The sequence below is a fragment of the Aspergillus brasiliensis genome (genome assembly GCF_001889945.1).
Source record: "Aspergillus brasiliensis CBS 101740 unplaced genomic scaffold ASPBRscaffold_5, whole genome shotgun sequence".
NCBI lineage: Eukaryota > Fungi > Ascomycota > Eurotiomycetes > Eurotiales > Aspergillaceae > Aspergillus > Aspergillus brasiliensis.
The window spans coordinates 1,827,187-1,850,879 of record NW_027137446.1 but is presented as its reverse complement, the minus strand read 5'-3'; the positions used below and the strand labels follow the sequence as shown (position 1 = coordinate 1,850,879).

The window sequence follows — 23,693 nt, the reverse complement described above, 5'->3', positions numbered from 1 at the left end:
CAGGCACCAGCTTCACACCCTCAGCACCCAAAATGGACCCCCTAAGCCAGCTTCCATACGAACTCCTCTCCCTGATCATCGAGTACGCAGCAGACTGGATCACCCTCGAAAGTCTTATACAGATTTCCCCACCATTACGCAGCCTCTTCACCATCTCATCCTCCCCCAGCACCTCGCCAAAGACACGATCACCATCACAGAAATCAGCACAAGCACCAGAAACTGCCCATCCTGAAGCCATCCGCCTCGTCGATTCCATACCCAAACACAACCCCATGATGTCCCGCCAACTCAAATGCCACTTCCACATAATCACAAAATTACGCCAACCTTCCCTGCTGCCAGATTGTAGCGCCAACTGCTTCGCTGACCTCCTAGCAGCTCAAGACAAATACCTTATCTCCTATGCACCACCAACCCGCACCACCCTTCTCGAAATGATAGCCCTCGCATCCAACATCCAGCGCCTAGCATGCGCATGCCTTACTACCCTCCTATCCCATATCCAGAGCGTCCATCCGCGCCGCTGGATCAAGGACATAGATCCCGGGACGTGTGTGTCCAAAGTGACGAATACGGAACCATGCGCAACACACGACGCCCGGCCACCCTCTTGGAACGAGGAGAATCGCGTTTACCATACGTTGTGGTATCTGCAGTTGAGATATGAGCTGTTATATGCGGGTGAGACGCTGGGGTTTGTGGATAATGCTGATCTTAAGCGTTTGAGAAATGATTGTATGGGCGTAGACAATAAGGTGTTGATGTTGTACTGGGTTGTTGTCGAGGATTACAAATTACGTACTGTTGTTGAGTGTTTGCAAGAGTTGGATTTGGACTTGAATGAATCCAGATCCAAATCCAGAGCCAGAGCCAGAGCAGATACAGGTACAGAGACAGGGACAGACCGTGTTCTACGGCCCCGAGCTCGACCTCGAACTCGACCATCTACCAAGCCCACCAGCAAGGAGGACACTTCATCTCTCATCCGCAATATACTCCAAAAGACCACCCAAAGACCACTACTACATCTCAACTACAAATCATGGTCCCCACCCCAACGACCACTACATCCACCAGCCGATACGCATCCAGACAATCTGGCCCGCAGATCTGGTTGGACCAAGCCCGGCCCTCATTCCATGGCCACATTACTTTCCAAATCACAAGAATTGCGCGACGACAACAACAAGTCCAAACACCGAGCACACGTTTCTGCGCAGATTTTGTTACAGTCATGGAGAGCACTAGGCATGGCGATATGGGATCGCTGGCGATTGTACGGGCTTGGTCTGTCGATAGTGGAGTGGCCGGGTTTGTCCACTTTGTCGTCTGACGAAGTAAAGGAGCTACCGAGGGGGCCGCGGCCGGCGTTTACTAGAGAGGAACTTGAGAACAGGCTTTTGGGGTGGGTGGAGGGGTGGATGGAGATCTGTGATGATGGGGGGAAGAGGTATGACTAGAACTGGGTAGTATGTAGTAGTGGTAGTGGGGTTGAAGGAGAGGGTTAGTAAAAAGATATAGGTTGGTTGATCTATGGTGTTTGGGCTTGGTTCAGTTGCTTTCGGTACTTATAGGATGGAGTAGTAATTGAAGAGGACTATGGGATATCAAGTTCGGTTGAGTAAGGTACCAGGCTGTACAACTAATAATGACATTTTCATCGTACTAGTACCTTATTATTCCTACGAATTGGTACTACTAGTATGGGTGTTGCATAATGAATATAAAACAGACAGAAATCATTACTCGCGGTGTACCCAGCACAGGAATCGATCTTTAGTTATGCTTATGCGTTTTTCCCACTCTGTCACTTCCCGGTGAGCCTAGTTCGTCGGGGACTCGGGCATACAGAGACAGCTTCCTGGTTTTCGCAGGAATAGAGTTTGTTCAACGTCTGTATTTGAAGAGAGCTGCCAATGAAGTGTGCTGAATATGATAGGTTCTTTGAGTAGTGAGGAATGTCTTATATCGAACTCGTTAGTAGTGATAACGACTGCAAAAAGTAACCCGTTAGTTCAGTGTCAAGGTAGATTGATGGGGGCATAGGTTGTTCGAGCAGAACTAGGGGTTGTCAAGACTCGTCTACCTTGGAGCCTGGGGGGGCCCGTTCCGACCAGTCTCACATTTCTGGTCAAGACTGGAGGTAGCAAACTATTGATCCTGTGGGGATTCTTCCTGTAGTTTGGCCATATTTCTTTTCACTCCATCCCCTCCTGCAAATGCTCGTATGGCTCTATAGTGTGAAAATAGCACTGTATTCCCGCTTCAATAGAGGCCAGAAAGAGTAATTGTATATGTCCCTGATGAAGACTCAGAAGTCTGTCTGAAGACAACGCTTTATCAGTGCTAGTGGACAATTCAACGATAGACCAAGCACTGAGCCAGCGTAAAGACATTCAATAAGTATCCAGGGCAATTAGCCAACCAGACGCAATAATCATGACATTCAAACGGCCATGCAACATCTAGATCAACGAAAGTTGACCGCAACGCAAAAACAGATGGCCACCCTGATCAGCCGGACTAGGCTGTACAACATGATATTGAAAGAGAAGCGTAATGAATAGACAGAATCTCAGGACAGACCCAGACATGAAGTGCAAAACATATAACAGAACCGAAAGTATAATCTAAAGCCGAAAGGTAATCTGATCACGGAAAATCCAAACAACATATATGATGAAACAAAAACAAACCCAAGGAGCACACGAGAAAACCTCCAGAACGGCAAAGAAAAAGCCCTCATGTCACCATGGCATACTTCATCATCCTATCAAGGGGGTCTATTGAACCAAATCTGTTTGAAATCTTGGGAATCTTGGCAGGTCATAGCCTGGAGATCATCGAATCGGCCAATCCGGTAGTAGTGGGGTATCCAAATTCCAGGGGCCATATGTGGGACGCTTGGACAAGGTCAATCCATCCGTAAGGGTAAGGGTAAAGGTCCGCAGTTCCGCTTAAACAATGGACAGGTAATCCGGATATTCCACGGGCACTGTGTTTGTTCTCCATGGGAAGTCTCCTTCCTGGGAACAGCCGTCCAGAGGTGCGGAGGGGTAAACCACAAAAACAGGAGCATGACGGTATTCTGCGCTTGGTCCATGGGAAGGCAGGATCGTATGGCCATGACTCAAAATTCATCATCATCATCATCATCATTAAGGCAAAGGCTGGCAAATACCCTAGTTCATGGGCTGGCAAATTTCACTCGACGGCTGCGTCGATCATGGATGCGTTTTTCTGTATCAACATAGAGGCGGTCAAGAACTTCCATGGCATTGGCATCCTTGAGGATCTTGGCCACCTGAGTGCCAGCTGAAATAAGCTGAAGGACATTCCGATCATCCTTGATGGGCCGAGACTGATGCTTGGCTGCATGTCTCATTTCCAGGGAATTTTCCAGCACGGTCACTAATTGCTTGATCTGGCCATTATACAACACCCGGGCTGGTATGCGACGCTTGGTCGCCAGTCTCTTTAGGAGATATACCCACTCGGTCCACTCGCGGTCAGAAGGAACTCTCACCGGTCTCTTATCCGGTTCCAATGGAATCGGAAATTGATACTTGGCAACAAAGTCAAATGCGCACTGTGACAGTCGGTCATTTACTGACGACAGGATTTGATCTTGCTCTGAAACATCAAGATTAGTAGGTAGATGAGGCAAATCCCTCCCTTGGGCTGCTATGACCCGCGGTGACGGAGGGTCTAGCAGCTGATGGGGTCCGTCAAACTCGTCGCGATTAGACGGCCGTCTCTGCGAATGATACCGAGTAGCGCCTTTAGGCTTTTCCGTTGCGCGCCGGCTGTTCCTTTCAATCAGGTATTCCGACGTCTCATAAGGTCTGACTAGGTCGTAATCACGCCTAAGCGTATCCGCTGGGAGGCGAGCAGGGTGGTCCCACTCTGGGTAGAGAGCTGTGGGGCGTGGCAAGGCACCTCCTGCAGACACGGGAATGGTTCCCAATGCATGTGAGGTCACTGGAAGTCCACTGTATGGCATAGCAAAGTCCGATGAAACTGGCTTGTTGGGCTTGACGGGAGCCTGAGTATCTATAGGTCCACGCTCAATATGCGGAGGGGAGAACCTTCTAGCGCTAAGGATGAGTAACATGAGAGTCTCAGTATGATAGATTCTGCAAAGGAAGGAAGCAAAGCCGATACAAGATAGTGACAAGGTACCTTGGATGGTAGATCACGGGCGCCTCGCCCGAAGTCCCATATACGGACGGTTGTTGGGGCATGATGCCACTGTACAAAGTGAGCTTCCCCCGACGACATCACCAGGAAGAAAAAAACGGGAGTATTGTGTTGGGGCTAACCTGTGGCGGGACCACGAATCATCACTGCTGATGGAATGTGTGCAGGAGCCGCTGCTCCCCGATGCTCTTGAAAAGTAACTGAGGCCTGAAGACATTGCGATCAATGAGGGTGAAAGGACCGTGGACATGAGGCTGATGATTTATATAGATGTATAAGAATGAATGGGTATACACGATGGCGAGGCAACCTCAGCCTGTTCAGTCCAGACCTTTCAGAATGGTGCCTGACAGCGAGTAGAACGGGGCGTTTATTATAGTAGCAAGGTAGCAGATAATGTGGGAAAAAAAATAGAATAAGGAGGTGGACGGTCCACGGCCCCAGATAAGCTTTTAATTTCAAAGGCCGCGTGAGATATGGCAAGCCGGAAGGGATATGAAGAACTCCACTGTAAGTGGCAAGAGAGGACTGGATTGCTCAAGGCCGGGCTCCGCTCATGTCAGGGAGCAGCGCGTGCCGGAAGACACCTCGTACTATACGGAAAACAACAAATCCATCTTGCTTCCAGAGCCAATCGAGTCTGGTCTCCACCGTGCCTCGCCGACAGGGTTGAGGGGGATCGATTGAGCCAGAGGCGTCCGGGAGAACAAGGGACGATGAAGAGCAATAAGGAAGTCCGCCGGCGCAGCAGCCAGACAATAACTCCCGGAGCTAGACGCCCTGCCAGAATTCCGTGCAATCAGTGGAGCTGCACCAGGCATACTGGGGTACATAGCCATGGATGGACCCGGCAGTAAATCGCAGCGAGACTCCACCAGCGGGACATGGTCAACTCCTGTATGTTGATCTTGCCCTCAACCGCGCATGTCAGGACAGGAAATGAGGAGTCGAAGGATCCGGTGCTGCATAGGGTTTTGGGCAGCAACCGCAGGACTCGGCAGGGAACATGCGTCCGCTGGGCATAAGGACGAGAACATTACCTACTATTCACGGGCTTGGCCCAATTGCCAGTCAGTCCATTTGCTGATGGAACATTGCGGGTAAGGGGCTTTCTTTGGGGGGGGGGGAAGTTAATGGGAATAAAGTTACTGGGCACCGTGTCAATGGTCCCATGCTCTCCACCCACAGTGACTGGGCCTTCATTGGGATCCAATTGTGGACAGGGACGAAGAAGAGAAACAAGACCAAGGCCGGACGATTAAGCGGAGATGCAGAGAGAAAGAGTCCCAAGAGGCCAGCCGTGGAGACCAAACTGCGAATCACGGGGCGGACAGCGGGGACTGGCCTGGGTGCCTGAGTCCACCCGGTCGAGGGCCAAAATAGACCCGATCTTCGTTTCCCCATCGGGACTCTACTACCGCATCTACCGTCATTAACTCCACTCCAGATCGTTCTTTTGGCTATGCGCATATCGTGGTCCTCCATGGTGCTGGTGAACCGGACGATAGTCTGGCGCTTGTATGGCCATCTCAAGCTCCAAGTGGTAGGTATCTATCTAGCCCTGGTCTACCTATGGATCCACCCCCACTGTCGGGGATGAGCTACTCGCATTTGCTCTATGGATGCCTATGCTGGAGGGAAGGACCCAGTTCAATCCAGCTACCACAGAGATTTCCTGAATATATTGTGAGGTGGATCGGGAACACACACCATGGTCAAGGACGGATGGCGGCCTAAAGTCGCGAATCCACAGGGCGGGGAGCTTCAGGTTCCCGGCCTGAAATGTCACTGCTCCTCGATGAGTTGGGCACACATAGCTGCATATTTTGTCGCCCAAACTCAGGGCGTCCGTGTCAGCCAATACTCCTTTCCCAGACGCTGACTTGATGAAACTACTTCTTCGTACGAGGTCACTGACATGCAAACAGCAATCGAACTAATGGTTGACTATGAACATTGAAACTTACCACCCCGATCTATTGAGGGGATCCTTGGCTATTCGCCCATATCCTGGGTACATTAAGTGAACCCCATCTGAGCAAATAATGTACCGAGGCAAATAGGGGCGAAATCTTGGACAGGAAGAATCCAGAAGACAAAGCAACCAGGGCCTTTTCTCATGGAGCAAACCCATTACTCGATTAGATTGAACCAGCACAAGCTGTGAGACATTGCCGGGTTGCGTATGGCGTACATCATTGCGACCCAACGGAAAGTCGCTGAGGTAACTTCCCCGAGTAAAGAGTGTGGATGATTCGTGGAGTCTGATATTGCTTCGAAGCTCACCCGATATTATCTCGGCAGACACAAACGCCTGGGGTGTCCTGCCCTACCCACCGTGGTTTCACAGTCCTACCAGACCATACCTCCTTCGTCTTAAGCAGAATTGCTGCTACCTATGTCGTTGGTAAATCGACGATAGATTAATGGGTTATGGTGATCTCATGCCAAAAAATCCGGACAACCCGGAGATAACATCGCTGGCTCACATCCAAGCACACTACGCATCAGACTTGGTCCGAATTCAATGACTAACATCTAGAAGGACTGACGTCCTCCTATTGCACGGTTTGGTGTTGGCAATGGCAGCAGTCCATGCACTAACAGGAAAGTATAATTTGGAAGTTACCATTAAATCAGCTACTGAATGAACGGGAGTTCTAGGACTTCTCGCAGGAACAGAATATTCCGTACTCAGCAACATTGCATGACGAACCTGTTGCTTATATCAGCGCCGCCACGACAGCTGAACCATGCGTAAGGCAGCTTCATAAAATCGGCGCACTATTCAATGTACGGTCGAAGCGAGACAACCGCCGCAAAAGAGCACCCATGGAAATGGAGCTCACATGCACATGGATAACAGGATATTGTCAGCAGACACTGCTATCTGCAAGCAGCATGATTTACTGGATCAGGCAGGTCGGTGTAGAGACGTTGCAGCATGCCATGATCATTGAATCTGTCTGATTCAAGTTGCTTGCAAGCGGAGCAGTAAGCCATCGGACACTACCGGGTGATTCTGTATGTCGATAGATGACCTGGCCTGCTGCAACTTGTTGCGCGGCGTAGTAGATGTAGAGGGGTTGATCCTTGTAGATTCGCACGGAGCCTTGCTTGAATACGAGGCGTCTTCCAACTCATTCACCGAGCTCTAAATACTGGTGGCTTGGCCTGTCTAGGAGGGTTGTTATAGATAGCTCTCTGGATAGGATCTCAGTAAACAAAGACCATAGATAGCAAGCTGAACATCACGAGCAACTAAAGCCACCACCTACAACGGCCAACTCCAACCAGGCCATCTATCACCGGTAGCCGGCAGGGAAGGATAACAAAAAGAGGGCTTCAAAATGGTAAATCGTACATGAAGTCACCTAGTTACTATACAAGGTATCCATCCCAAAGTCGCGACATAAAACATACAAAGCATGGGATGAGACACGGCGCGACTGACCAAACTCCGCTATAAATGCAAGCCACAATAACCAAAAGCAATCCATCTATCATCTTTCCTCCCCGGCGTAACAGTCTTTAGCGAATGCGGCACAAGACCAGCCCACCCAGCTTCTTCTCCACACATTCCCTAGCTTCCATGATACCCCGGTCCGTAGAGATGTACAAACTCTCACCTGGCGAGCGAATACCCTCAACAGTGCTACTCCGCTCACCGCGAATCACCCGACGCAGACCAGCCACATCGATCGTCACTCGTCGTGTCGGCTTGCTGACCATGCTCAACTTGCCCAGCACGGGCTCGCTCTGCCAGTACTTCAAGCCAAGCCAGAGTCGTCGGGTAGCGATGTTGCTTTGAGTCAGGGGTTCAATGCCTTCCACCTCATCAATCGGATTCGGGTTGCCGAGAATAGGGTGTACAGGGGGAGGAGTCGGGCCTCCGCGGACGACGGAGGAGATATAGCCGTCGTTTTGAAGCGCGAGGGCGAGTTTCAGGTGGAGCTTGGAATTGGGGATGGAGGTGAGGCCGAGACGAGCTTTGCAAGCATTGTTCAGGTGCGAGCAGACATGGGCGAGGTTGACGAGAGACATCTTGAGAGGAAGTTTGGCCCGGGGGGCCTGTGGTGTCGCGGAGGACGGGGATAAAGTGACTGGGAGTCGGAGTGAGCAAGCTTGCGCGACTACCAGAGCGGGATGGCGGGTTTTGTGTACCTGTTTTGGTAGGCGCAGAGAGTTAAGTAGAGGATAGACGAGTTCCTATCGAGTCAATCGAGAACTAGCAGCAGCAAATGGTCGGATTTGAGGTCCCGCTGGCAGACAATCTCCGATGATGCGGAAGCTCAGATGAAATTTTCGGAGGAACATAATCGCGGCGCCGATATGGCTTTTTGCCTCAGGCAACAATGTTTCTTGTGACATCTCCGGCGGCAGCGAATCAGCGATCAGAAGCTCTCTCAGCCGCTCTGTAGCCGCCGGGCTTCTGCATCACGCTGCATCGCTGCATCTTACAGGCCGGTGTGAATTCCCCTCTTGCGGAGGTATAAATCATGGCGCTGTCTTCTTTCCCCCAATTCCCGCTTCGTGCGGCTTTCAACTTCTTTCTTCTCTTCTTCAACACGCCCTGGTGGCCTTATCGACGGTGATCGCCCATCATGCCGCCGTTGTCGGGTGAAGAGCGTATACTGACCGTGTAAGTAGCGCTACCCCGCAGATATTCTTAGAAGCTGCAGCTCTATCACATCTGGAAGTCTGGAGTCTGGCTAACCGCCGGTAGTTTTGCGGATATCCATTACTACTTTGCAGCACCGTGTCCGAAGCCCGTCCATCACCGGTTTGATAAGGGCTGCTATCTATATCTTTATCTCAACAGCGCTTTGCAGAAGATCAGGATTGAGGTCGCAAACAACCCAGGGACTCCGGAGCAGGATGCTTTCAATGGCGGTTAGTAGTTACCGACTCATCATGCTGGTTTATTGCTAAACGCCTGTAGCTCTGGATAATATCCATCTTCAACATTCGACTAGATTTCCGACTCTCTGCACTGTGACCGTGGACGGACAGGTGCCGAGTCCACCCCAAGGCCAACCGGCATTTCCGCCACCCCCAGGCGCCATTTCGAGCGAATGGCAACTGCCTGGTAACGATTCGCCAGCCCTCCTCCGCTTGCACACACTAGATATCTATTTTTGGACGACGGAGGACGTCAATCAGTTCCTAGATCTGGCCGAGCGTCATCTCTCGCAGTCGCAGATCGAGACAGACCGACACCCCTTCCCACCTCCGCCCCAGAGCACCGTCAGTTCTGTTGTGCAGCAGCTGGAAAACGTAGCCATCACCGATCCCGGCTACCAGAATGGACAGACTCGCAATTCTCAAGCCGAGGTTGTCTCGAACCCGGTGCCGAGCTACCAGGCCATCACACCACCGAGCAACCTCCCTCCTCCCCCTCCACTAGGTGGCTTCACTACGACTGCCCAGCCAGTTATGCCTGGAATTCAAGCTGTAGCCAGTGAGCAGCAGGACACCACGCCACCGGAACCAACTCCCGCCCCTCTGCCTTACAATCCCGCCGCACCCCCGGCCCCGGAGCCTATCAGACATCGAGAGAAGACTCCTCCCCCAGAGGACGCAGAGACGGGGACTGGCCTTGCTACAGCTGCAGCTGTTGACCACGGCTTTGCTTATCCTCAATCCTCCCAAATGCTACCAGGAACAGCAGCCACAGCCACAGCACCACCAACAGCAACAAGAGGCCTCACTGCCCCTCCACCTCCACCAGGGCCCGCCCCGCCGTACAGCATGCCTGGGAACTATGTGCCTCCTGGGCCCCCGAGCGCCGGCCTCTCCTCATTCCCAACATCCATGCCTAGCCCTGGGCTCCCCTCCTACTCTGCCTCGTTCCTATCAGGCGAGAGCCTCAGCCACCCTATGGGCACAAACCAGTCACTACCCGGACAGCCACCGCAGCAGCACCAGCCGCAGCAACGGATGTCCTTCGCCCCGCCTCCCACTGATCCAAACGCGCACCTCTACGGCGGAGCAGGAGCTGGAGCAGGGCCGACCCCCGGTATATACAGAACGTCAACCGACTCATCGTCGACATCTACCCCGCTCTCGCTGGGTGGGTATTCAAACTACTCGTACGAGCAGCCGGGGCCGAAGCGCAGTGCCACGGTGTCAGGGAATGAGTATAACGTTCATAATCAACTGTATCAGCCGACAGCACAGGAGTCGATCTCACCGCATCAGAAGTATGCCAAGGAGGCGATGGTGAAGCCGGGCGATCCGCATCGGCCGCAGTATTTTGTGAAGAGTGCGTATAAGGTGGAGCATGGGGTGAATCGGTTTTTGAAGAAACTGGAGAAGAGATTGTAATCTTCCTTCACTTGTGTTTGATGATTAGATGTTATGATACGTTGGAGATTTATGGGTCTGTTATTCCGGCGTTGTTTGATGCTTCTACATCGTCTTTCTACACGTTCTACTACAACAGCGACTATGTTTCATCTATCCATACTTTAAACGCATCATCCCACATTATTGAACAAACAATACGTCTTAAACACAGCGGAGATAATCACTCCCCCAACCTCAACCCAAACCCCACCCTACTTTCATACAAACTTCAAATCACAAACATTCACATCAATCCTAATCCCTCACAAACGGATCCACATCTGCCTCCCTCCACCTCCTAAACTCCAACACCCTCTCGACCCTCTCCGCGACCTCTTTCCCCCAAATACTCTCCACCCAAGCAAACATCAAATCCACGCCCGCACTCACCCCGGCCGAACTCCACACCTCAGGCCCCTTGCCATTCCCTTCCCCGTTACCACGACCATCAACATCAACATCACTCCGATCAACCACCCACCTCGCCTCCCTCACCCACTCCACCCTCGGAGCATCCCTCACCACCGCCTCCCAATCATTCTTATTCGTGGTGGCGCGTTTCCCATCCAATACGCCCGCCCGCGCAGCTAATTTCCCGCCCGTGCACACAGTCAAGAGGTATTTTAGGGTAGGGTAGACGGTGCGGATGTACTCCACGTATTCGGGTAAAGGGGCGCGGGTGCCCCAGCCTCCGGGGATGAAGAGGACGTCGAGGGGTGGGGAGGATGTGAGGGTGTCTGTAGGGAGGATGGATTGGGAGAGGGCGTTAGGGATGGATGGGGGGAGGGTGGAGATGGGGGAGAGGGTGGTGGAGAGGAGGGAGAGGGAAAGGGTTGGGGTGCTGGTGTTGATGTTGGTGTTGGTGGTATTGGTGGACCAGGAGAGGACGTTGAGGACGTCGAGGGGTCCGAAGACGTCCAGGGCTTGGAAGCCGGGGAAGAGGAGGACGCCGATGCGGAGGGTTGGTGATGTAGTAGTAGTATTTTCTGGGGGTGGGATCATGGTTAGTTAGCAGTTGGGGGGTGGAGGGAGAAGCGGGGGAAGAGGGAGGGGAATTAGTACCTGTCATTGTAAATGATGGATACTCAAACAATGGATGGGATAGTAGTAGTAGTTGAGAGAACTGGTTTGATCTTAGGACTAGATGATAGAGTGAGTGTAGGAGAGGGAAGATGACGACTTATATACTAATACTCCGTTGTTATAGTTACCTACTATAGAGTGAAATACTGCCAGGGACTAAACCAATCCAGAGCAGTCCATACACAGGCACGTGCTAATGCTGTGCCGTAAGTCACGGTGAAGACCGATCTGACCTCAGCACCTACTACAGAAGAACTTGTCAGTACTGAGCGTATTCTCTCACCGGATACCCTAGGTTGTACGCCACTGTGTGTAGCGGCTTAGAAATCCACTCGTATCATGGATGAGATGAATCTTTACTCAAAGAATGGCCTGGTGATGATGCTATGTATCACATGGTGGATTCAATTGGGTTCCGGGAGTCAACCAAGTTTAGTAGTCAATTAGCTGGTGAGTGGAGAAGGAAAGAATCCTTTCCACGAGCGAAGGATGCATTGCTGTCCTGTGTAGGGCGTGATATGCGGTCGAGCGCATTATTAGTAAATATGTGCTCGTCGTTCTCCCAAGGTATAAGCTATGGCGGTCTAGAACGACGACGAGGATAATAGTGGATAGGCACTGTAGGTGTGTGCTGACTTGGCTATTACTCGGTGATCAAGTGTTGAGCATACTTGACATCAATTACCTATGCTACTGCGTAGCTGCTAGCATGTAATAATAAAGGAGCTCTTTAATTACTGAATGCCAATAATTACACCAAAAGCAGAACAATTCACCTAAAAGATAAGAATATGCCAGAGGACCCAGTACATATGCAAGATGCAGTACTCCGTACACATCGCTAAGATCACATCCGAATCAACTCCACCTGCAATGCTCCGACATGCACGTCGTCGGTCTTGTTCGACTGTCAACAAGGGGCTCCCTCCCTACCAAGATCCCGAAAGATAACCCGAGACCAGAACGGAAGACAGAGAAGCCAAGAGAAGCAGAGAAGAAAGGTAAGGCCCAACAATAAAATCAGTATCAAGAACACGTGGAGACAAGCATATGTACCTGGTCGCATCACGATTATCAAGGGTATAAAAAGATATGTCACGAGAAAGAAACGAGAAGAGAAGATATCTATTTTAACTGGTCAAGTGCTCTGCAAGAATTCAGTTGAGAGAGAGCTTGCCCATGTCAACGTCAACCTCGCCCGACAGGGCTTCCTTGACGGCCTCAGGAGCCTCAGCGACAACCTCAGTAGCAGCCTCAGTGGAATCCTCAGCGGGAGGTTCGGGCTCAGTGACTTCCTTGGTGTCAGCAGGCACCTCAGTGGCCGGCTCTTCCGCCGGAACGGTGGCTTCGGCAACGGGCTCGGTCTCAGCAACCGCAGGAAGGTCAGTAGCTTGTTCCTCAGCAGCTTCAGCAACCTCGGTAGCATCTACTTCAGGAGTAGGCTCCGCCACGGGAGCGGCAGCTTCAGCTTCGGGCTCAACGGAGGTCTGGATGGGCTCCTGCGCGGAAGCTTCCTCGACAACTTCGACAGGCTTCTCCGAGACGGCAGGGGCCTCAGGAACAACCTCGGCGGGCTCCTCGGCCTTCGCCTCAAGGGCCGCAGGCTTCTCCAGAGGCTTACCCTGCTCGACCTTGGTCGGACGGGAAGCGCGGGTCTCCAGCTTGGAGGGAACTCGTCTAGGCGCCCGGGCCGGCTTGGTGGGCCGCGGGGGGCTCTTGACCTCAACCTTGTCGTGCGTCTTGCTGGCAGAGCTAGCCGTGGGGCGCATCATGCGAGCCAAGAACCCCTCGTCAACCGGTTTGGAACTCGTATTGCTTACACGGGAATGAGGACGTTCGTTCCCGGAGTTACTGGGAGGGGAGGGACGAGACGACGGCTTGCGAACGGTGGAAGTGGTAGGGGTAATGGCGCGCTTCTGGGTTGCAGTAGTCGAGCTCTTCAGTGTGGACGGCTTGCGGGTCAAAGTAGACGTGGTGGCCTTCTTGGCGGTAGATGAAGTGGAAGCCGTGGTCGAAGCCGAGCGAGTAGGATTGGCTGCCGTAGCTTTAGTGGTGCGAGATGCGGTCGAGGCTGTTGGCTTCGTCAGGTCACGAGCAGGCACAGAGGGCCGTGCAGGCTTGGTGACGGGCTTGGTCGCAGTGTTCAGGGACGTCCGGCTCGGCTTGTGTGCGACTTTGGGGGCTTCAAGACCCGCAGCCTTCGTCGCCGTTGGCCGGACAGCCCGTGTGGTCCGAGAAGTCTTGTCCTCGGTTTTGGCAGGAGAGGTGGGTGTACGGGGTTGCGCTGGGGACTTTGTAGCAGGCTTAGGTGCCGTTTTCCCCACCTGAATAGTGGATGGTCGCTTGACAACTGTCTTGGTCGGCTTGGGAGAGGAGACATCGGCGGCCTTTACCGGAGAAGCTGGGGCAGGGGCAGCAGCAGGAGCGGGAGCGGGGGGCTCCTTACTGACATCTTCTGAGGGCTTTTCGGGCTCTACCGGGGCAGGTTCGCTCTTCTCAGGCACGTCATTCTGCGAGGTCTCCAAGGCTGCAACTGGCTGTTCGGTGATCTTTTGAGGGAAGCCGTTGCTGGTTGGTGACACAGACAACGGACTTCTCAGGCCTCCCTCGAAATCCTCCGAGTTGAAGCTCCTGACCCGGGACGGGGCAGCAGGGCTATCGCTGCGACCACTCACACTCCGAAGCCCTGCGACAGGGTTCGGCTGAGTGGCTCCATCGACAGCGATGAAGCTGGCGCGCACCTTGGACAAGGGTCTAGCAGAGCCGGAATGTTCGGAGCCAGCGGGAGATCGACCGCGGGAAGGAGGGGAAGTGGTGTTGCTCTGGTTGTTCTCGAACCTAGCGAGAAGGTTTCGCACACCGGGATGGCCGCCTGTCTCGTTCATGATGGCGGCTCGTTTAGGCGACAAGTGGCGAAAGCGGGAGGTGAGCAGAGGGTATTGATCGTGGCGGATGGGACTGGGGAGGGGAGAATCGGAGCTCGAGGGGGTCAAAGAATCGACAGAGGTGGAAATGCGAAGAGGGGATTCAGCGCTTCGCACGGATGATGCGAAAGAGTCGGAGGGCATTCACAAGATGAATGAACGCGTCCCAGAAAGAGGAGGGACGGGGTGACGTGAGATAAACAGTAGGCCCAATCTGTTAACAACACGCGGGAGGCAAACAGTGGTTCGGTAGTGGGGAAACAAAGTCAATGCAGGTGAGACAATGCAACCGCAGTGGACACAACCATGGTGGACAAAGAGAGAATTGAGTGAGGAGAGTGAATCAGATGGATGTAATGAATGACAGGGGATGAGGATGAGTAGGTGAGAGGGAAGAAGAGAGAGAAGAAGAAACAAGAGGAAAAGAGGGAGAAGGAGAAGAAGAGAGAGAGAGAGTCACTTCAACTAAAGAGAGAAAGTGGAGAGCAACAGCAACGAGGCCCCGACGCCTGAGGCAGCGGGTTCAGGGGGTCGGATCCGCGGCTTCAAGTTGATGGCGCTCCGTCTCAGATTCGGTCTCTCGACGGTCTCTGCCTGGATGGCCTTACGTATTATTGAATAATCGCGAACAAGAATAACTAATAATCCCTCTCTTCCTTTTGGTGGATGCTTCCCCCCCCCCCTGGCCTGATAATAGTCTCCGGCACTATTGACCTCCCCCAGGGAATGACTCTTTTCCTTTCTTTTGCGATCGACGGAATAATCGGCACCACTCCTTGCAAAGTTTACACAAGTCAATACTGATGCTGTTGCTACTGCTGATCCGACTGCTGAGGTGGGATGAAACAGTCCTCTTACCAGCTGAAACCAGGGCCTCACTCGCTCTTACTACATATTTACTATCTTCACGGCATCTGTTCAGTTGACTGTTTGTCATGGTCACCATGGAGCCCCGACTGGCCGGGCCTTTCCTGCAATCTCCTGCAACTCCCCCGATCGTCTCCCCTTCCCCCCACGCCCCTAAAAGGCCAGCTTGCAGTTCCTTGCAAGTTGCGACACACTTTAGCGAAACCTTGATCGTGCGTTCCGATTGTCCCAAACCTTGTTCACATGCTGGCCCCGATCTTGCATCCTTTCCGGTGGCAAAATCCAATTCCATATCCCCGTCAGCCTGCAAATGGTTGGTGTAGTAACTTTGTACGTAGTGGGTGTGCCTTGTAGTGTTCGTGGACAGGTTCCTGGATGACGCATTCCCTTAGGAAACCCCTGGTGGATCAGGGATGCATGCGAGGATGCTAACGGCGACCAATTTCCCTCTAGTGCCATTCTAGTCCTTCTAGAGCATTCATGGAATAATCAAAGGATGCTGTTAGTGCTTTCCTTTAATTACCCCGGTGGGTTTGGATGCACTGACCTCCTCGCTCTCTCCCTTTCCCTCGGTCATGACACATGGCAATAGTCCCAGCTGTGGTCCCCCCCGCTGACTGCAGTCCCCATGGCACGGTTGTCTCCCTGTCGTTAGCAGTATTGACAACATCAATCAATCGATAGTACTTTGTATAGAGGAAACGATTCCGCAGGGCGTGACCCAAACAAGTGAGACGGGGAAGCTGTCCCAGACTTCAGTAGAGATCAAAGCGCCCCCACCCGCGGGATGAACCTTATAACGCAGGGAGTCCGACTCAACCATGGAAACCCCAAGCAGCCGTCAGACCGCTGCTACCACTGCCATTTTCCACTTGAAGCGCTGACTTTCGGAAATATAACCATCAATAGATAGAGAATAAGCAAGGTCCAATGTTGGCCGCCGAGGCCCAGGCTTAGGTTAGTTACGTCGTTAGTCCAGGTAGGCCTCCATACTGCGCGTGCTCACGCGCTGGTTCTAAGGCTGTCTGTCAAGCAAGTTCTTTCGGAAAATGAACCATGCGAATGGATGACAACCAGAGATATGGCCATGCTATCAATTAGAAATGGTGCATCCAAGTGAAGTGGGCTTGGCCAATTTGCATAGAGATGTATCATCATGCGAGCTTGCCTCGTCGGCACCGCCAGGTGGTTTCTACCAGTGCCTTTTGCTTACTTAGTTCGATCAAAGGCAGATCCCAGGTATGGTTGTACCACACGTACTTGCAGCGTCTGCGTATATGCAAGCAAATGCTGGTTAAAAGTGTCTTTGATGTGTCACAGACCCAACACGTCATGGAGAGTTTGATCTTGGTGGTGTTGATCCAAATTGACCCGATAAACTCTGGCACACCTTCTTGGGTCGTACGCTGTGCAACCAATACTGGCCTCGTTGGGTAATACAGAAGTACAAAATAGCCCAGTCTTTTAATTGTGTCCAATGCGTGGTATACCTGAGTGTGAGTAGACTATTTCAGTGACATGCACAGCTAACCAAATTATGTTGCAAAGATACTCCATGCACTGTCAAACAACGTGTCAAGGTCCGCATGTACCAAACAGACTACAACAGCTCAGCAGGATCAGAAGGCAGCGATTCCGACATGACACCACCAACTTCTGCATCATCCAGGTCGTCGGTGAGTATCCCTACCCCACTATCCAGTCGCTTACGGTGTTTGCCCCGGCCAGCCTCCACGTCGACAAATCTTGTCATACTGACCGGTGTGACGGGTTCGCTGCCGATATTCAGGCCATCTGATGATTGGATCTCATCCGAACGCAGCTCCCAGTTCGCAGTGCGAACTCGGGCTTTCCGTCGCTCGCTATTGACGGTTTCTCTCATGAAGGCAAACGACCGCGCTTGCTCTGCAGCCCATTTGTCCAGCAGGCTGTCCCTTGCTTCAACTTCCAGGCGCAGTTGCTCCTCCAAGCCAGTGTTACTACGGCGAAGTCGGTCAATATCTGACTTGGCTTCCTCCAGTGACGTGTTGAGCTCTGAGACGAGGACATTCATCGACCCCACTTCTTGTTCAAGGCGTTGCTGCTGCTCCTTAGATTCTTGCTCCAGATCCTGTATCGTTTGCTGGCGCTCAGCTTCTAATGACTCGACCTTGGCTGTGAGATCACGCACACGGATGCGATTTTGTTGAACGGCATCTTCTAATTCCTGGATGCGTGTTTCCCGCTCCACAACGGTCGATTCGGCAGTACGAAGAGAATGGGCCTGCTCTTCCAGCTTCCGCTGTAGTTCGTCCACTTCTTGCTTGTGTGACTCGTTATTCTTCGCCTTATCATCCTCCAGTTCGGTTACCAGGGCCTCCAGACCTTTGACTTCCTCATGGTACTTGGCGAGAGCCACATTCAGCCTCTCGATGCTAACGGCTTGTTCTTTCCCTTCGCCTTCGAGCTCCTGCATACGCATTCGTGTATGAAGCATGTCTCCAGCGGAGGTAGCAATTGACTCTTCCAGGTCATGAATCTTCTTCGATGCACCTTCGTATCGAGCCAACAGAGTATCGAACTGACCCCGAAGTGCGTTCTCCCGGCCTACGGAGCCTTCTAGTCGTTCCTGCTCGTCTCCAAGGCTCTTGACGAGCATCTCAACCCGCTTTACCAATGCACCAAGAGTTGCTTTGCCATCACTGAGGCCAACATTGGCGGTCTCACCAGGAACTGCGCGTTCAAGTTGAAGGCGTGCGACGCGAAATTGTTCACGCATCGTAGAGATTATTTCCTCGGCGTTATTCCCTGGGAATCCCAGACCCGACAGCTCTTCCTTGACATTGGTCAGTGCTTGGGCAGCATCCGAAGCACGCCGCAATGTCTGAGTCAAAGTAGGCAGGACTTGATCCAGGAAGTCCGGCGGCGGAGATGACTGGCGAAGAAGACCTTCAATTGCAGTTCCACCAAACGAAGCGACACGGGCGCGACATGCGTCAAATAAGTCACGCTTTTCCTTCCTAGCAGCTGCGAGGTCGGCTGAAAGCGCAATAATCTCGGCCTCTTGCCTATGGTCAGGTATGGTCGCCTGAGTCGACGCATCAGTATTTGCGTGTCCTTGGCTCAGAAGTGAAAGATTGTCAGGTACCGAAACCTGCCGCGCGTCTAAGCCTCGAATATCCGGCGAGTTCGATATAAGCATTGTATCACAATCCCATGCACTCTCATTGATTACCATTGTTTCTCCCTCGGAGTTGCTTGTAGTATCATGGTCTGTTGTGGCACCCGGCGAAGGGAATGAAAGTTGTTCCCTCAGTCGGATATTTTGCGACTCGACTTGTTCAATCATTGATTGTGGCGATAGCCATGTAGTTTCTTCGCTGGATGCTCGACTCTTGGATACGTCCTGATTTTTCTTGGCTGATTCCAGTTCTTGTTTCAACAAATCACGCTCACGTAGTAACGACTGGAGCGTCTTCTCGTATTGGGCGGATTCTCTCCTCTCGCGCTCTAGATGGTTGATCTCATCACTTAGCCCTATGCGCCGGATTCTTCGTTTCGTGCGCGCGTCCAGAAGTTGTCGCAGCGGTGTAAACTGCACTACTTGCTCTGAGAATGCTGTATTGGCAGCATCGGGAGCATCCATACTGCGGCGAGACCGCGGAAGAGGGGTTGAGCGCCGTCGTTGGCGACGGCTTGGGCTCCGAATCAACGGGTCATCTTCTGCCCGTTCTTCGAAGGAAGACCGAAGCATGGCTGGAGTGAGGCCTGTCGAGTCGGCAGAACCATGTTGCCGCCCAGGACCTGGGTCTGAGAAGCGAACCTTCTTACTGTGATGAGGGGTCTCGCAAGAGGCCGCAGAGGTAATATAGTACTCGGTTCGACGAGTGCTCCTAATCGAGACCGGCGTGGGAGGCTCTTGAGGCTCTTGAGGCTTTTGGGCAGATGAAGAGCTATTTTGTCTCTTGCGTTTCGCCTGTCTCGTGTCCATGGCGATTGTGTATTGGCCTGACTGGGGTGAGTCAAATGTCGCACGATCTCTTCAGCCCCTGGTTTGTTTTGCCTGGGAAAGAAAGGGCTCACAGAGACACTTGGCTAAGACAAGAATGATGTTATAGGGCCGTGAACCAAAATAATAGATATATAATGCGATAGTAATGATGATGGTAGTTCGGAACAACGAGTTGACGGCAATCACCACGGGACCTGGAGTATTGTGATTTTTCCCGAATAGGCAAGGGCCCATCGTGCCTTCCTGACGCGTTGAAGGACAGGGCCATTGCCTATTCGGGAACGCGTAAACAAACCCACCCTTGCGCCGGTCACCTGACCTGACTATAGTGCCTTGCATTTCAGGCCCTGTGTTTTGCTTTGCTGTTCCAAATCGTGGTCAATACAGGTTTACTGAGACACCCGACTCGTATAGTGCCTGCCTCGTCCGTAGTTCTGATAGGAAAAAGACAAAGCGTATTGTTTCTGTTGTGTGACCAGCCAATGAAAGACATTGTTTCCGTATCTTATCTCCATCCCCGTGACGAGCACCAAATTGACGTTTTCCCCCTCAACTCAACTACTCTTACTGCCGGCTGCCCCCATTACAACTGGGAAGTCTCCTGCAAGCAGCTGTGTTCAGATGAAGAATCTCCCAGTAATGCCATCCAATACTGCTGATCCTGTACTTTGCACCATGTTCACAGGGATGCGCCGCCCTTTACCTAGACTTTCGCTGGACAGCCCCGTTGATGAGGTGATTGGGGCGGCTGCAAGGGTGATGTCATGCGGGCGGCCAGCTGGACTTGCCTTCCCCTCGCTAGTTAACTGGAAGCTAACTTAGTATGCAGATCGTCAACCACTTGCTTCCTTTACTACTTTATCTCCCCTGCTCTTGTGCCCACTGCCAACTCAATTATTCCCGGGCGCTATCTGGCAGATAATCTGCTACTGCATCTGTCACCCTTGGCTTCTCGGCTTTCACTCGATCCGAGAGACTCGTGATGACTGCTGCGCTTGTGAATCAGCCTGCCTGGGAGGAACGGAAACAGGCACCCGTGGAGATGGATGACGATCCCCAGGTGTCCATATCGGAAACATCTTCCAACAATCCCAGAGAAGTCAGCGCTTCATTTTTAGAGCTTCCTCCCGAGCTAGTCCAGCACATACTGTCTTATCTATCGGCTCAAGATCTCGCTCGCCTATCAACGACCTGCCGCACTTTCGCTGAGCATGCGACCAACGAACTTTTGTGGGCCAATATCATCAACTCCAATCTTCCCGAGCCCATACACACACCAGGTGTCTTTGACTCCTTTCGCAGTCTCTACATCGCTCACCATCCTTGCTGGTTCATTCCTCGCAACAAAATCTGGTTCTCGGACACGGAGCACACGGGCAATCTAATCCTCGCCCGTTATGATCACCGACGGGGCGTCATAGAGGCTTACCGGGTCATCGCAGAACGTCGGTCGCACCAGTTCCAAATTTGGGACTGGAACCCAGATGTCATTATTCAAACCTTCAATCCTAAAGTCAGTCTTTGGCTAGATGATCCAGTCCTGCTCTTGAAGAATCATCACGAGGGACGGCCGTTGTATTTGCGCGGTGAGACCCGCATGCCTATGCCTCTTGAAACGCAGCATGTCTTTAACTCGTTCTCGCTCTGCTCCACACGAATATCATCTGATCTAGTGGCGGACAAACAATGGCCTCCAAAAACCATTCCCACTAAACACCGCGTCTATCGCAATGAAGTTGACCCGGAGTGGGAACACCACCCCCCACAGCTGGGCAGAATTTCCGAGCACGCGTTTCGAATCAGAAGATGGGCACACTTCCGATTGGGCATGCCGATCTTCAGCGCTGGTCGGAGTGAGACGCTGTCAACCTATGCTACACTTGACCCGGAGCTGTATACGCCCACAGAGAAGAAACCATACCAAGGCATTTGGGTTGGAGACTACTCGGCACATGGATGCGAATTTCTGCTTTTTCTACAACGCGATCAAGGGGAAGAGAGATGCAGCCTTGAGGCTATCAAACTCACTGGAGACCCTAACGTTCCTCGTGGTGAAATATCTTTCTCCGCAGATGACATTGGTCCAGGAGGGTTTGTACGCATTGCGGAGGAAGCCCTCTTTCAGGGAGCACGCATAGTACGGAGCAAAGGCCATGTAGCAGGTCTCGGTTTTCGAGATGGTCAGTTTGATCTTCCCAGGATTTCGCTTTACAGACTAATCTGGATTTCTTAGATACGTTCATTTCGTCCCAGCTCATATTGATTTCACCCGAGTGTGTGGCACACTATTGGGAAACTATGGGTCATATCTCCTATTACCGTCGTCTTGACATCGATGCATTACTCCGGACATAGGTTCCGATGCTTACATAGTACGAAAGTTACGATTGAACGAATCACGTCACTCATTCCATACCCGACGGTGCTTCCAGAATATGCATCGGGCTCTTTTTGGCGATTAGGCTTTGACATGCGCGGGCGCTCTACCTTTGACGCTGATAATTTCAAGCGAGCACATATGTGCTATGATAGACCTATACGGGCTTGCATGACATGTTATTGTGAGACCACACTCGTGGTCCAAGGGCGGGTCCTACGGAGGTTATCACACTGAAATGAACTGGGCTCCTGCAAACTGATACTCTTGTGTATCTCCATGGCTAGTCAGTGACCTGCGCACGGTGAAGATACTGGCGAATAAGGAAACACCGGAACAACCTCGATGGGTAGTCCGGTCACAACATGGCCGTTGTTAGGCTAAACAGCGGAGAACAGAGATGCAGTTGAGTTATCCCTCAACAGGGAACCTATGTACAAGCAGACATATCGAGGAGAGATGCGAATGTTCCAAGGGAAGATGCCATTGGAGCATGGATCAATGTATACAGTCAACGCAAAATACCCAACGCCATGACTTGCGCTACTCAAACACGAGCCGAAATGCCATCATCAATCATGAGCAACGATCCCATCGCAACACCGGAACAATCCCCCAGCCGCGACCGGGTTGTTACCCTTCTTGCCCTATATCGCATATCTCCCCTCCAGTCGGAAAACCCAGGATTCATTTTCACGTAGTAGTGTAACCGCCCGAACCGACCCGGGCAATGGCAAACCACAATATAGATGCCCATTCCGCAGAGGATTCAATTCATTCGTAAGCCGACCGGCGACTCCCGACATAGAGAGAGAGCGAAGCGATGCACGGTAGTTCTGTAGTAGTAGTAAATCTACCGCTTGCGCTCGAAGTAGCTAGTCGAACCCAACACAGCCACCGATTGATCCATCACCCACTCGCCAACACCGAGATAGTTGTCGATCCACTTCTTGAAGTCCTTGTTATCGGTGATTTTGTCGGAGTTGAGACTGGGGCTGTGAAATACCCCACGCGATGCCCCCAAAGATGGGGGGAGAAGCGCGGGATGAACTGATTAGCTTACTTTCTCTCCGTCTCTCGTGTAGAACAGTAAGATAGCGCAGTAATCGAATGATAACAAAGTATAGGAAATGGGCGTAATATTTACGTTAAACCAGTCGAGCGCTTAACGCCAGCCAGGAAGGCAGAGACTAGATTGAGATTACAAGGTCAGCTCCAGAAAACCCAATTTAACAGAGAACAGAGAAATTATAAGGGAAAACATACTAAGAACCGCATCGAAAGCGTAGTGGCTAAGACGGCCGAGCTGAAATGTAGTAACCCATGATAAATCAGTATATGGTTCATCCCATCCCATCCCATTCCCATATCCTATTCATCCCATCCATATGGAACCATCCCCAATGCACCCGGCCCCGGCCGAGACGAGGTTGAGACATACCATGATGGCAAGGTGTGATATTTGATTTGACAGGTATGTATGTGCTTCGCAGCGACGGATTGTATCAATAGGAAATAGCGATAGTTGTGTGGGCGTGGGATTGTTTCTTGAGTGGGAAATAAGAGAAAAAAAGAAGAAAGATAAGTAGGTTGGTATCAAGTCACCCCACGGAGAGAGTCATGAAGGTAGAGGAGGGTTCACGTGAGTGCGCTGTCTTTCTGTCTCGTGTCTGTTTGGTCTGTGCTGACTGCTGCGGCTTGCACATGACGTGGGCGACTGACTGGGTGAGGCGGTGAGCGAGGCTGGGATGGTTACTACTATGGCCATTTGGGGTGGCTGGGCTGGGTTGGAGTGGCTGGTGGCTGGTGTGAGCTGGACAGCTGGTTAGTAAGCAGTCAGTTAGCCGAGGTAAGCAAGCGTCCACTTGTCTGTTACTCTGTACGCCGTAGAGTGCAAAGT

General features: G+C 52.1%; 9 protein-coding genes across 9 annotated transcripts; 3 read left to right on the top strand and 6 right to left on the bottom strand.

The window, feature by feature from the left end:
- Window positions 1-32: 32 nt before the first annotated feature.
- Window positions 33-1,463, top strand: ASPBRDRAFT_195570 (uncharacterized protein; the record flags this gene model as incomplete). Its single annotated transcript, XM_067620881.1, has 1 exon — window positions 33-1,463. One exon carries the CDS (start codon window positions 33-35, stop codon window positions 1,461-1,463), a length of 1,431 nt encoding a protein of 476 aa, XP_067480177.1.
- Window positions 1,464-3,190: 1,727 nt separating this feature from the next.
- Window positions 3,191-4,247, bottom strand: ASPBRDRAFT_124376 (uncharacterized protein; the record flags this gene model as incomplete). Its single annotated transcript, XM_067617686.1, has 2 exons — window positions 3,191-4,100; window positions 4,186-4,247. 2 exons carry the CDS (start codon window positions 4,245-4,247, stop codon window positions 3,191-3,193), a joined length of 972 nt encoding a protein of 323 aa, XP_067480176.1.
- Window positions 4,248-5,167: 920 nt separating this feature from the next.
- On the bottom strand, window positions 5,168-5,801 carry ASPBRDRAFT_559464 (uncharacterized protein). The gene has a single exon (XM_067627465.1). It carries the CDS (start codon window positions 5,686-5,688, stop codon window positions 5,275-5,277), a length of 414 nt encoding a protein of 137 aa, XP_067480175.1. The 5' UTR covers window positions 5,689-5,801; the 3' UTR covers window positions 5,168-5,274.
- Window positions 5,802-7,464: 1,663 nt separating this feature from the next.
- On the bottom strand, window positions 7,465-8,612 carry ASPBRDRAFT_74799 (mitochondrial 37S ribosomal protein uS8m; the record flags this gene model as incomplete). The annotated part of the gene is made up of 3 exons (XM_067629256.1): window positions 7,764-8,612; window positions 7,627-7,666; window positions 7,465-7,477 (listed from the first exon to the last, which is right to left on the bottom strand). Exons 1-3 carry the CDS (start codon window positions 8,245-8,247, stop codon window positions 7,465-7,467), a joined length of 537 nt encoding a protein of 178 aa, XP_067480174.1. The 5' UTR covers window positions 8,248-8,612.
- Window positions 8,613-8,807: 195 nt separating this feature from the next.
- On the top strand, window positions 8,808-10,530 carry ASPBRDRAFT_124685 (uncharacterized protein; the record flags this gene model as incomplete). The annotated part of the gene is made up of 3 exons (XM_067617717.1): window positions 8,808-8,845; window positions 8,930-9,096; window positions 9,146-10,530. 3 exons carry the CDS (start codon window positions 8,808-8,810, stop codon window positions 10,528-10,530), a joined length of 1,590 nt encoding a protein of 529 aa, XP_067480173.1.
- Window positions 10,531-10,806: 276 nt separating this feature from the next.
- On the bottom strand, window positions 10,807-11,535 carry ASPBRDRAFT_81985 (DJ-1/PfpI family protein; the record flags this gene model as incomplete). Its single annotated transcript, XM_067629490.1, has 2 exons — window positions 10,807-10,959; window positions 11,011-11,535. Coding segments are annotated over 2 exons (678 nt in total), but the record flags the coding sequence as incomplete, so codon positions are not given.
- Window positions 11,536-12,791: 1,256 nt separating this feature from the next.
- Window positions 12,792-14,519, bottom strand: ASPBRDRAFT_122989 (uncharacterized protein; the record flags this gene model as incomplete). Its single annotated transcript, XM_067617557.1, has 1 exon — window positions 12,792-14,519. One exon carries the CDS (start codon window positions 14,517-14,519, stop codon window positions 12,792-12,794), a length of 1,728 nt encoding a protein of 575 aa, XP_067480171.1.
- Window positions 14,520-20,398: 5,879 nt separating this feature from the next.
- ASPBRDRAFT_54702 (F-box protein) lies at window positions 20,399-21,771 on the top strand (the record flags this gene model as incomplete). Its single annotated transcript, XM_067627278.1, has 2 exons — window positions 20,399-21,596; window positions 21,650-21,771. The coding sequence occupies 2 exons, from the start codon at window positions 20,399-20,401 to the stop codon at window positions 21,769-21,771; spliced, it is 1,320 nt and encodes a 439-aa protein (XP_067480170.1).
- An 875-nt stretch (window positions 21,772-22,646) lies between these two features.
- On the bottom strand, window positions 22,647-23,237 carry ASPBRDRAFT_54701 (DUF1748 domain-containing protein; the record flags this gene model as incomplete). The annotated part of the gene is made up of 4 exons (XM_067627277.1): window positions 22,647-22,788; window positions 22,941-22,983; window positions 23,060-23,099; window positions 23,235-23,237. The coding sequence occupies 4 exons, from the start codon at window positions 23,235-23,237 to the stop codon at window positions 22,647-22,649; spliced, it is 228 nt and encodes a 75-aa protein (XP_067480169.1).
- Between the last annotated feature and the right edge of the window lie 456 nt (window positions 23,238-23,693).